The 13735-nt window shown below is 38.7% G+C and overlaps 1 protein-coding gene across 1 annotated transcript; it reads left to right on the top strand.

Moving 5' to 3' along the window:
* The first annotated feature begins 6032 nt into the window (after positions 1-6032).
* On the top strand, positions 6033-8995 carry LOC139699926 (uncharacterized). The gene is made up of 3 exons (XM_071598339.1): positions 6033-6203; positions 7569-7950; positions 8901-8995. Exons 1-3 carry the CDS (start codon positions 6033-6035, stop codon positions 8993-8995), a joined length of 648 nt encoding a protein of 215 aa, XP_071454440.1.
* The last annotated feature ends 4740 nt before the right edge of the window (positions 8996-13735 follow it).

The following is a 13735-nucleotide window of genomic DNA, read 5'->3' as shown; positions in this document are numbered from 1 at the left end:
CCACGACACAAGTGAGAGGGCCCCGAAGAGAGGGCCCCAGAAAGAGAGGTCTTCCGAGAGCCGTCGACGAGTACGCTTCTCCTCGTCCGCGCTCCCTCGCTTCGCACCGCTGTTACATTTTGTACCGCGCGAAAATAAAGTTGTCGTTACCTCATTGAGGGCGTATTTATTTCGGACTGACCACCCTACTCGCTATACCTGAAACTGTGTATGAATTGCATGAGAGCAATGTGTTGATGTGGTTTGGGCATTTGGAGAAAATTGCTGAGGAGACACTGACTAAAGAAACCTATTCATGCAGCATGGGTGAGGAAAGATAATTGGTCACCACAGGAAGACCTAGTTTGATGCAATGGATATCTCCCCCGAAAACAGGACTTCAGAATACCAAAGACAAAATTTAGAATGGAAAGACACTCATAATTGTGGACGAAGTTGGAGCAGTGTGCAGGGAGAAGGTCAAAAGTGAAAAAGTGATAGCACAGGAGTGTAGCAATCAAAGTTGGCTGGCTAGCAACAAAGGGGATACAGCATCGTGATGAGGATTATTCAGAATATCTTTCTCAAAAGAATTGCAAAAAATCATAAATGATTGACTTTTTGGAATAAATTTTTAGTTTGAAGATAACATTTTGTATTCATTCCCAAATTCAGAATAAATATGCAAACATATACTATTCTGAGAGCTTTTAACAATTTGTAGACTAATAAACCCAAGCTAATCGATGATATTTTTAATTAGAGCTGGAACATGAGATAATTCAACGGTTCACTCGTTTGAGTGAAAAACCTGCTAGTAACCATAAAAATACTATATTTTACAGAAGAGACTTTTTCTGATGACTATGGTTTCCCATCCATAAGGCAACCCTCAATGCGCCACTACTGATGCTTAGCGTAGATTTGCAAGATATTCTGATTTTTGAGTTTTCATTCAATTATTATTTCCGTAGCCTACCGTTTAAGGTAGGCTATGGTTAAACACATATTGTAAAGCGACACATTTCTAACCCTCGCCTAACAAGACAACCTGACCCTCCATTCTACAATAAAACCTTCTTCAATGCCACATACATTATAACCTCACCTCACACCATCCAACATGAAGTCCAGCATCCCCAGAAGTACCCCACCTGACCTACAGATGGCGGTAGTTGTTTGAAAAATATCACTGTATTAGAAAGTTGGTAATCTATAAAGCATATGTTTCAAGTTTGAAGACGCCACGTTGTTTTGCATTAGTTTGGCAGCCATCAATAGTGAACGTTTTCAGCAAATTTGTGTAAATGGAGAAAATTGGTTATCGTTGTGTGATACAATACTTTTATTTGAAAGGCCTCAGCCCAACCAATTAAAAAGCTGAACTGTATTCTACTCTGGGTGAGTCTGCTCCTTCATGTACAACATAAAAACATTGGGTAGCAGAGTTTGAACGAGGCCGTACGAGCTGTCAAGACGCGCATCGCATTTGTCGCCCAAATGAGGCGACGACTCTAGAAACGGTAATGAAAATCCAGAAAGTGATGCTGAATGCTCGTCGTCTGAAAGTGCGCGAGCTAGCAGACATATTAGGCATTACAAAAAGTGCGGTTCATCGCATATTAACTGAAAATTTGGACATGAGAAAGCTGTGTGCAAGATGGGTGCCGCGTTTGCTCACACTCGAGCAAAACCAGTGTTGTGAAGATGTTCCATTTGAGTGTTTAGCAAAGTTTCGCAGCAACCAAGCTGAATTTTTGCGCTGTTTCATAACCATAAATGAAACATGGGTCCATTACTTCACACCCGTGACAAAAGAACAATCGAAACAATGGATTCAAAAGGGAGAACCGGCTCCAAAGGAGGCGAAGATCAAATCATCTGCAGGCAAGGTCATGGCGTCGGTTTTTTGGGATGCGCGTGGGATAATTTCCATTGACTATCTTGAAAAAGGAAAAACTATCAACGGTGAGTATTATGCAAACTTATTGCTATACTTGAGCAAAGAAATCAAGCAAAAACGTCCTCATTTGGCATAGAAGAAAGTGTTGATTCATCAAGACAATGCACCAGCTCACCAATCCGTTATTGTAATGGCCAAAATTCTTTAATTAAAGTTTGAATTGCTACCTCATGTACCCTATTCGCCAGATTTAGCCTCCTCGGATTATTTTCTGTTCGCAATTTTGAAAAATTGCTCGGTGGTCAAAGATTTTCCAACCGTAAAGAAGTTAATGGCTATTTTGAGGAGCAAGACAGTTTTTACTATAAAAAGGGTATCCAGCTTATTGAACATCGCTAGGAGAAGTGTATAGAGCTGAAAGGAGATTATGTTGACAAAGAAACACATTTTTTCCAAATTTTTGTGTTTTCTTTGCTGGGCCATATACTTCTGGGATTACCCTCGAAGTCTTCAACATTCCAAAAGGATCAGTATCCACCGTCCTCCGTTGGATTTTTACCAATTATCCTCCCTCCTACCCCACCATGTTCAGTACTCTTCATTTGCTTTCCTTTCTGCCCAGTTTACCGTTTCTATTAATCTCCACACCGTCATGTTTAAAGGCTCCACGCCTATCATCTTTAATCAAAGATCATGTTTCATTGACACTGTTTTCCTGACAGAGCAAAACCACACTATATCCAAGGTTTCACCTATCTTTAATAATATTCTTACTCAAGGCCCCTGCCATCAATAGCCCGCTCATTGTAAAACTTTCTCCGCCTTAAGCAAATCTTCTTACCTCCCTGATATGTACCACACTTCGACCATCTTGGTCCAAAACGCTGCCTAGATAGGTTAACTGTTCCAGCTCTCTAGTGTTTATCCTACTATTTTAAGGTTAAAGTTAAAAGCCTTTCTCTTTCTCGACGGCCTCATAAACTTAGTTTTTTATATTAATTATTATCCTATACCCATCACCCCGATTTTTCATGCACTTAACAATGATGCTAACCCTTTGGCTGACTATCTAACTAAAGCTTGACCAATGCTAACCGATTTGATTTTATAAATTTCTCGCCGAGTTTCATTTCTATCTCCAGTTCTTCCCATTACTCTTCCACCATTTCCTCCACATATATGTACGTTGAAAAACAAGAGTGACGATGAACACACCTGTCTGGCTGCTTTTACCAACTCTACCCGTCCCGACTCCAAACGCCATACGCACCGGAACAGCCTGAGACTTGTACAGGTTGCGGATATGTCACCTTCCGTAATGATAACATAGAGCAATGATAAAAGTGGGGTTGATCTTTTCTTTTAGGCTAGTTTCTTATTATTCCTCTTTTAAACATAATGGAATCCGCATTGAGCATTTAAATTGACTAGGGAATGACTTAAGGGCATGCCTCGTTATCTTTCAGTCCAGGTGGATGTCATGCTCCTATTAGACCAAATGCTCGAAGCGTATCTAATCTTACGTATCTTTTACACAAACAGACTAATAAAGACGGTTTGCTCGACTAGACTGCTTTTGTTTTCAAATAAGGATCCGTAGATAAGGAGGTGAATAAATAGAAGAAATGGTGGTGAATAGGATAAAACACTTATCACCACACCAACGTTTATTTAACACTAGTAACTGTCACCATGACCTTGAATAACGTACTTTCTAAACTTGGTGCTGCGACATATATCGGATACGTAAATTTCCTGACAAATCTTTAATTTGAACCTGCGTAGGTTTTCATTGTCAGATGCAGCTTCATGGAAATATGGTGAAATCTGATGTCAACTCTAGTTTGGAGGCTAGAATTCTATTTCCTGATCCTTGAAGGAAGGTGATTGGACAATGAATATGCCACCATCAAAATATGAATGAACAATTGTTAGAAAAACTTTAAAATTTGATGATACCTTCAATATCAGTTCAATATATTCACGTTAAAATTCATTTAAAAACTGCAGACTATCTGTCACAACGCCTGCTAAAGATAATGAACAAATTGTAGCATTTTCCACTTGATTATTATTTAAAACGTCCGGTTTCGATGTACTGCATCATCATCACGTGAAAACTGCATTTATATGCTGACTACGATACCTATTTTAACCGGGGAGGAAAGGGTAAGAGAAAAGTGGTAGTTTTAGGAGATGTGGCTTAAAAAACAAAGGGGACGAGGGACATATGAGTATTTCACAGACACATTGTGCTCTAAGGGAAGTTGATCGAAAGAAGAGGTGCATATGAGGTAGATATTGACACCGAATGATTATTATATCGTGATATTTTGGAAAAAATGATTCTGCCAACAAAATGTTGATAACACCATTTTATGGCAGTTTTTTCATAAAATTTAGTCCTACTAGTTTTCAGGAGATTAATTCCAGTTGATTTTGTCATACGACAACTAGTCAAAAGAAGAGTGAAGCCATTTTGAAAATATTAATTTCGGTGGGATGATGCTCATTTAACATAAATTCGAGCATTCCATTTAAATCGCAAGATTGAATATGTGGTAAGATTCAATGAAAACGGGCCCAGAATATATGATATTTTGTTACTTTCGCTTAAGCGAGTTTTCTTGTTCATTCCATTCTGGTTGCTGAGAAATGACTTCCTCTTTTCCGTACGTCATCAAGAATCTTTCCTGGTTAATTTCTCCCGCAAGAGTTATGTTTCTAAAAGTTCTTTGCGCTCTTCCTAAGGATTCTGGTAATTATTATTCAATCAATGCCAGTGACATTTTGAGCGAAACCACTATGTTGGGCAATGAATACCATTGTAGGGTACTGTGATTTGTGCGCTTCATATAGGTTAACAATGAAAAACATGGCACTCATATCAGCACATGCATTTTGATGCTTAAATAATTTTTTTATTTATTTTCAAAATTTATTTTAGCAACATGCAAGCCACCGCTAGGGTTTGTGGCTGGGAGTGAATTCACACCAGACTAATTTTGACCCGAATGTGACCCTACCGCGGTCGGACAATGTTATTTTGATCCCTATCGTTTGTGGATTTTACCTAAGATATTAATTCCATAAGTAAAGTAACCAAGGTCAAGTAATTATGGAGGAAGATCGAGGATGAGTTGTGAGGAGCAGGTCCTGGAAGAAGACGTCAGCCCAAAGGGCTATGAAGGAACGAAATGATTAGGAGGGAACGGAACAGATAATATTTGGATTAATATCCCAGAGCGAAGGAAATTTTCTTAGGACGTTAACTAAACGATATCCTTATGAGACTTAATTCCAAAATTCTCAGAATATGTAATGGTACATATTTACACGGAGGATCAAATGAAAATCTATTTATTTTTATATCGTAATTTAGTGAACAATATGCTACACTTATCATTATCCTGCAGTCTCCATGGCATGCAATAAAAAGCATTTCATAAATTTGCAAGTGCATGGATACAAATAGAAAAAGTAATTTTGCTAAAAGCATAGCCACCAATGCCTTTTCTGCATCCTTCTTCGCCATTCCTGAAAGACTTGCTTGCTCTGAGAAGTACAAGGGCATAGGCCATCCTCAGCTTTACCCAACCTATGAGAATTTTAAAATAATGCGGTTGCCAGATCTTTCTGGAAAAACACAGGCGGCCCTACCCTGATTTCCCGCATTTCACATTCCGCCATAAGGGTTACTATTTGGTGATATATACCTTCACTTATTAAAACCAACATTCGGCTTAATAATTCAATGATATTGCTAATAATACTTCTATTGCCGCGGAGAATTCAAGAAACGCTAGTATTAGGACTAAGTATATATATCGTCATTTCTCCTACACTCAGCAAATTTCGTGTGGAATGCCGAAATAAGGTGATAACAGCAGGATAGTTGACAGTTTAATGCAGGCACACAGAAATTGAGGCAATTAATGGATTATCCTACGCAAACTCGTAGGCAAGTAAGTATTAAGCGGCGTGCCATAATTCCGTAATTCGTTCTGGAGGAATAAATGCCGCACGTAAGAGGCAGTATATTGCACGACTAGTATTTAAAGTCTACGAATCCCGTGGGGGCTCCGTTCGTCTGTCCAGGATTCCCAGCGCGCTAGTGCACGCAAGTGAGTTAAGAGCACCGCAGACGGCCATGTCGACTTCCAGCCACATCGGAGCCCTTTCAGTCCTGGCCGCCATCTTGTCACTCGCGCATGGCCACGGGAGGATGATGGACCCGGCCGCAAGAGGGACGATGTGGAGGAAGGGCTTCCAGACACCCGTCAATTACAACGACAACCAGCTCAACTGCGGGGGACGATGGGTATAGTAACGAGATAATTCGATTCCGAGCATTGAACTATTGAATAATTTGGCGGTAACGAAAGCATAGCTGCTATAAATGCTAAGGGACCCTTTGAAGTTAAGTTAACACGCTGAATCGAATTTTTTACTCTCAGTGACGTTGCGAAAATTCAAAAATTGTGCCGGAAACTTATTGAAACTAGAGATGTTGGGATTGTCTGTTGATATCTGCATCAACAGGGGGTTTTGTTGGGATAAACGAGTATGTATTCACGGGGGTGAACACGTAACTAACCGATTTTCATCAAACCAACTGAAAGTCGTCGTAACATGAAAACCAGGTCATGCCTAACTCTACGTTTACAATAGTTCAGCAGACTTATAAGTTAGTGCACAGGTGAGCAAAATATTTTTAGTTTTGCTATAAGTATACCAAGTTGTCTCCCCAGACATCCTCAGCTTAAATCAAATGCGAGTTTCCGCAGGGCTGAGTTAGCAATTTATGTGCGTAAGTAAAGAAGCCGGCTCACTTTGTCCTTCCTGTTGGAAGTTTTTGGCATGAGCCGAGGCTTCGATCAAAAATCAGATGATACCATATTCGGTAAAATAAAGAAACATATGGATAAAGCTAATTTTTACTCGGTCGGAACCTAGTTGGCAGGAAAATTAGTTGCCGGTTCAGACGGCATATATCTGCTTAACGGAAACTAGACACCCGTGCCTTAGGTGATAAATCTAGGTACCGGGTTTTTGGTACTGGTACCTAATACATCTATTCGATATTTGATTAGCAAGGTTAGCACTGGTACATTGAGTAAGAAAACTAAATACGAGAGTACCAGTAGCTTGGTCAACAGTTCTCGGTATTTTTAGGCACTTACAAGTAGATACTAGGCAACATGAGGAATAATACTAGATGCCGGTGCCTTAGTACCAATAATTTGGGCAAGAGTTTACATATTTATGGGTAGCTAAGTACAGCACCAACCGCTGTCTTTACATGTACCTATGTTTTTTTGTCCACTGGGTTGTTTATATCCTTAACTGATGCTCACTGTCTCGTGAGAAACCAGTCAGAGTTATCAGCCATAAGGTTGGTTTCATAGATGAGAGTGAAGATTACCAAGTACTAAGACCAGTGGTATCTGAAAACCACACATCAGGATGGGAGCAGTTCCTTTTTCTGTGCCCCGTATGGTTTTCCAGAAAGATCTGGTACCCGAAAAGTCACTGTTTGTATGAAGCTTAAGGTTCTCAAAGACATCCCAGGGAATCGAACCTGGTCCTCCGATCAATAGCTTATTGACCTACCCTCTGGACTACCGCGTTACCATTAACGGTAGCAAATGGAATACATATTAAATTTATAACCGTTTCACCATAGTCGCAGTTTGGGCTGAACGGTGGTCGCTGCGGCCCGTGCGGGGACGACTACTCCGAACGCCGGCCCAGAATGAACGAGAACACGGGGGTGTACGGCAGAGGTGTAGTCTCCAAGACCTACACCTCCGGCCAGGAGATCACCGCGACCGTGGACGTGACCGCTAACCACGGGGGATATTTCGAGTTCCGCCTCTGCCCGCTGGCCTCCAAGAAGGACATTGAGACGGAAGAATGCTTCGACAGGTACCCCTTGGAGCTCGCTGATCGATCCGGTACCCGGTTTAAGGTGCCCAACTATGGTCCCAGAAATTTTGATGTCAAACTAAGGCTCCCCCGCGGACTCCGCTGCAATCAGTGCGTCCTTAGGTGGCAGTACACCGCAGGTGAGAATAAGCTGTGCATTTAAAAACTATTTACAGCATATCCCCGTCAAACCCTTCATGTCGCCACTGTGGGCGTGTCGCAGGCAATATCTACATACGCCATTCTTTGTTTCATAAAATCCAATTGAATGTGATGTGCTCGTAATAAAACCATAAGAGTACCATTAGGTTTTTCGATCAGTTTTGTAAGAGTACTTGAAATAACACGGGGGGTATATACTATATAATCCAGCCTTGCAAGAGTCCATCCCTCTTTTTATTCATTTATATTTTATTCATAATATATGTGAATTTTATTCAGGGGAATAAAATGCACATATATTATGGGTCCAAATAATTCCTTAGAAGTCAGTAATAAACTGAAGTCAACTGGAACCTCTCTACAAATCCCTTAGCTTCACCTTTGTGTTTGTAGAGATTCCCCTCTGGCAATTTTTTCTGGCAATCCTGTTACACACATATTCTTCCAGAAACATTTTGTAATGAATTCGACTGATCTCTTTGAAATTTGTCTAATTTATTAAATAACGATATATTCCAAATATTTTATTCACTTTGTCACCGATATATTCCAAATACATGCCATATATTCCAAATTTTAGCTAATCAACGTGAAATAATATTTCTGATTTACTTTTTTTATTACATTTTCCCCAAAACCGCCTGTTGAAACCAAGTTTTTTCAAATACTTTTAATTTTTAGGATCAATTGCATAATCGAATCTGATTCGTTCAATAAGAAATATGACAGTTTACATCCGCCCAATCATAAGGAACTTGCCTCATTTGCGTTACATATGACGGCCTTATGTTAATATGCAGTTTAATGCAGATAATAAAGTCTGTTCAACAAAATGTAAACACCTTTCATGATGGCGCGATTCACAAGTATCAATCAATTTGACTGTAAAGTGCGTATTTCTAATATTATTGATTTCTCATATGTCTAGGTAACAGCTGGGGCGTTTGTCCTGATGGAACTACAGCCATTGGATGCGGCGATCAAGAGACATTCAGAAACTGTGCCGACGTTTCGATTCTCTAAGGAGAGACTCAGGATGGAGGGGATGAGAATTTCCGTGACTCTTCCGTTGAGAGACATATTTGAAAGGATTCAAATGTTGCTACTTTAGACGTATTTTCAATGATGTAACCCCAAAATATCCAGAAAAATAAACTTCACAAAATTTTCGTCCATATACTTGTCATTTCTTGCGATTTAATTATCGTCAGTGATATTGGAAAAAAATAACTGGTGCACATAGTCCTAAAAATTGCAAAGACAAGCCCTCATTTAATATATAGAAAGACTTTCATAAACTTTATCCCCACCCAAAAAATTTCAGTCAAGTTAATATTCTGTAGTACAATATTCATTGTTTAAACCTTCGTCAACTCTCTGTCAGAACTAAACCTTGAGATCTCAAAACACGGGCATTAATAACTTATTAATATAAATTTTAGAATATAACAATATATACTACAACTAATTGCACATTAAAAGATATTATCTGAAGAACAAATTAACCCGATTACATTAACTTCAGCATTAATTTGTCTCATTAAATTCAAAATGTCGTGGAAATAAGATTCGCTCATTTGCTCACCGGACAACAATAACAAGACCTGAAGCCGTCGTTCAATTGATTCCTAAAGGATGTGGATACCACTCAAGATAGATTCCAACCGACAAAGTGAGCATTTAGGCACTTAATTGCCGAATTTTGAGACGAATACTATATGTCCTACCTGTAGAGGCGCCATTTTGAAGATTTTCCTTCCATCTTACTTGCCCTGAAACTGGCAAACAACTTGAAGGCCAATACATATCTGGTCACTATAGATGGTAACATCGAGCGTTATCTTTTGACACATCATTCTAGTACTCGTAATCCCATTAATAGTAAGCAATTCTTCTCTTACTACGCTCCTTAGATTGGCATTTAGCTTGAGAGAGAGTGTTGAGAAATGTAAGCAGAAATAAGCACATAGTATTTCCACAACTTGAGTTAATCGTCCAAAGCCATCTTCCCTAAGAAATCTGAACATCTATATTGTATTCGATCGTTAATAGAGCAAGTGTATTATTCAACAACGTCTAAATCATTTCGGTCCCAGCTAACTTAATGCTAAGGAGTTGTTATGCGTAGATAAATGAATAAGTATTTATAAAGGAAGTAGACTTTCTCCCTCCTTTTACTTAAAGTTTCACGAAAATAATGTGTTTTAAAGATGGAAAATGGGAATTTTAAATACCGCTTTTTATCCGTGGGATAGGTCAATTTAAGGTCAACTTCAACTTTAAAATGTGCACTTTATGAAAGTGCATAAAATTTAAATTGGATTAACACAACACAATCATTGCTAGAATGCAAAATAGTCATAATCTGCAACTGAAAAGAGTTATTACAGTAAATATGAGAAATTATACCGACTATTTTGTTATTAAAACCGAATGATATGTACAGCGTCTGTCCTAACAATAAGTAGGATAAATCCGGAAAAAAATGCATTGCAGATCAAAAATTACTGCAATTCCTCAAAATAACATTCTTTGTGCATCGACCCACTGATGACACCGTCTCTGCCAGTCGTTTTACGCTTCCTGGAACGGAAATCTCGTTCTGAACAAATATCGTTAGTGCACTATTCTTACACATGAATCAGGAAGCAACTAAATCCCAGTACGACAAATCTCCGTAACTTATATTAAAATGCTGGAAAATTGAGTGTTTAACCCGGAATATGAAAATGTGAAAGCAAATAATTTAGAATTCGATTGTATCTACATATTATACCCAAAATAGCAAAGTTTTGGTGGGAAAAGATTTTAAGGAGATTCGAGAAATTTTTTTTCGATCTATCCTAATGAATATGTAAATGATATTCATCGAGTTTAAACTTCATTTACTTCGATGCACAATATTTTTCGTTACATGCGTTATTTTGTATAAGGATAACGGTAAGCATGAATCTTTACCCTTAAGAGTGCGTTCAAAAAATATATGGACCAATTGAAGAAGAATAAACCAATATTGGAAACAGGCAATTACACCTTTTTTCTGGAACTCTTTGTGAAACAAAGAAACAGCATCTAGGAATCCTCAGTCGAGGACGATGAAGCAGGAGATAAGAAGAAGGTGAAAATTTAACCAAGAGATAGTGAAAAAAACGTCGCAAATAAACATTTGGATATAGCCTTCAGAGGTTTGTACTAGATACACCTATCATAATCGTTTTCGACTCACTGCACGCCACAGATATTGGCGTTGGTTAGGACATTTGGCAGAAAAGATAACCATCAGACATGGCAGAAAAAGATAAGACTTAGTAGCTTTTAGAGACGACACTCATTATATATATATATATTATTTGGTATATATATACTCACAATCAGACCAAAGGGAAACATTTGTGTTTACTCTAGCCTATGAAGATACTCCAAGCAAACCTCTTTCACGCTTACTTGAGTCCGCTTGAAGCAAGTTGTTCGAATTCCTGCGAGGACTCCGAATTGTTCTCATATGCAATTAATTATTCTCACATGCATATTTAAAGTCATTTCTCTTTTTTCTGAAGAAATTATTTCGAGACTCAACATTTACTAGCGATGAAAGCTTTACCAGCCCTCCTGGCATTCCTCAATGCTTTTACCCTCGTCTACGGCCATGGCTACCTCAAGGATCCACTTAACAGGGCATCGCTATGGAGGCATGGAGTACCAGGTGCCCCATTCAACTTTGATGACAACCAGCAATTCTGCGGTGGTTTTCAGGTTAGAAATCTTTAAGGCTAGGAAATTCTTTCATTTATTCACCGTACACTTAAATCGGGTTACTATGTAGTTTGTATCAGTGCAATGACATGCTTATTGTCTCACATGGTCAAAGTTTAGTCCCAGTGTATCTATCAAGAACCCTGGTTGCTTGTTGTGGCAAGAGTGGGGTTTCCGATGTTCATTTACTCATTAATCTACATGGTAACTGCCAGTCACTTCAGGGTGTACGGCAAGGGGTGATTCAGCACTAGGAATTCTACATGAAAAATTGAGTTTTTCTAGTTATTCAGTCAAAATAATACATACAATAATTTAAAGAATGTAGCTAATGATAACTATGGGTACATGAACCACAGTGCCTAAATGCGAAATACTTATTAACGCATAAGTGACGGAATGCTAATAATAAGAAGGGTAATATACTAAGATTATATGAGATAATGACAACATAAAAGCCTACTTAGAATGAAAAAAAGAAAAACATTTTGTCTACTAGCGCAGTCGCTTACAGTTATTTGGATACTTTGTCCTTTGGTGGGAAAAACGGCATAATCGTAAATGTATCGGTTCGGCATTTGAACTCTCTAATCTTATTTTAATAATCTCTCCTACCGTAGCACAATGGCAATGGACATATTTCCATTACAATCGCTTAAGCGACCTACTTCCAATTTATGCAAGAGATTTAATCGGTAATTTAAATGGATACTTTGTCCTTTGGTGGGAAAAACGGCATAATCGTAAATGTATCGGTTCGGCATTTGAACTCTCTAATCTTATTTTAATAATCTCTCCTACCGTAGCACAATGGCAATGGACATATTTCCATTACAATCGCTTAAGCGACCTACTTCCAATTTATGCAAGAGATTTAATCGGTAATTTAACCTTCGTTCCGCGAGTGATTCTCGGCCTAGCTCCTCTAATGATCTGTATACGCTACTAAGTTTAACCATAAGAACGTTTTACAAATCGAACTCATCGACACTACACACGCTCTAATTCGGCGATCTAACTTCATGCGAATCCCATAACTATAACCATATTATTCTGAGGCCTAACTAGTGAAATGTAGCATGTTAAACTTCTAGTCACATTTACCCAGTACTGTTGTAATAAATCCTAATTATTTGCTAGCTTGCCCACATATTCCCTGTGTTTGCTTCACACATGAGAGGTCATGAAAAAGGGCAACGCCTAAGTATTTAATCGAGTCTACACTTTTTATTTCGTTCGTGCCTTATGCATTACGGAGAATTCTACTCCATTGAGTCCTAAGACCGTCGGAGGGGGCACTCTCTCATGACTAGCAACGATTTGAGTTTTTTTCATCAGCATTATCATGAAAGAAAGCATGGAGTTGACCTGCACAATCTTATCCATTCTTTCCTTGTCCCAATTACCTTTTCTTGGTGACGGAAATGCGTTTCAAGGTCGACCACCCCCACAGATATTCTTAATGAGATAGTTCACTTGGAAAAAAATATTCACTTAATATCAAAGCCGTCAACCAGGAGGTGCGTATTTTGGGGATGGTATAGCTCAGGTGTTTTCGGGGTATGGGGTTCATTATCTATACTTTCTATGGGGGGCTATAATATAATAATATAATAAAATAATACCAATAGGTTCCCTAACGTTCTGGGATAATAGAAAAGGGTTTTTCTACTGGCGTTATAGACACCCGGATTCACCCATGGCATTACACATAATTTAACGAGTAATAGAATTGAAGCCTCACCAGAACATGACGTCTCCAGAAAAATAAAATAGCGCGACGTAATTGCAGCAAATAATTATTACGTGTACAGGTACCTATATCTCCATTCACTTTCTCTGCCTTCTTCGAATTCCACTTAGTAACTTTCTCCCATCCCCCGCTATAAGAGCTCTGTTCACAAAGTTCCCGAAATTTATTCAGTACAAAACAAATATTTCACTTTGAAATTATTGGACATGGTCACCTTCAAATTAGTCTTTTCCCCAACGTAAAGATTTTTTCCAATG

Source organism: Hetaerina americana, unplaced genomic scaffold, assembly GCF_022747635.1.
Source record: "Hetaerina americana unplaced genomic scaffold, ioHetAmer1.1.p SCAF_980, whole genome shotgun sequence".
Taxonomy (NCBI): domain Eukaryota; kingdom Metazoa; phylum Arthropoda; class Insecta; order Odonata; family Calopterygidae; genus Hetaerina; species Hetaerina americana.
The sequence above is the reverse complement of the archived record's forward strand: the minus strand, read 5'-3'. Positions and strand labels throughout refer to the sequence as shown.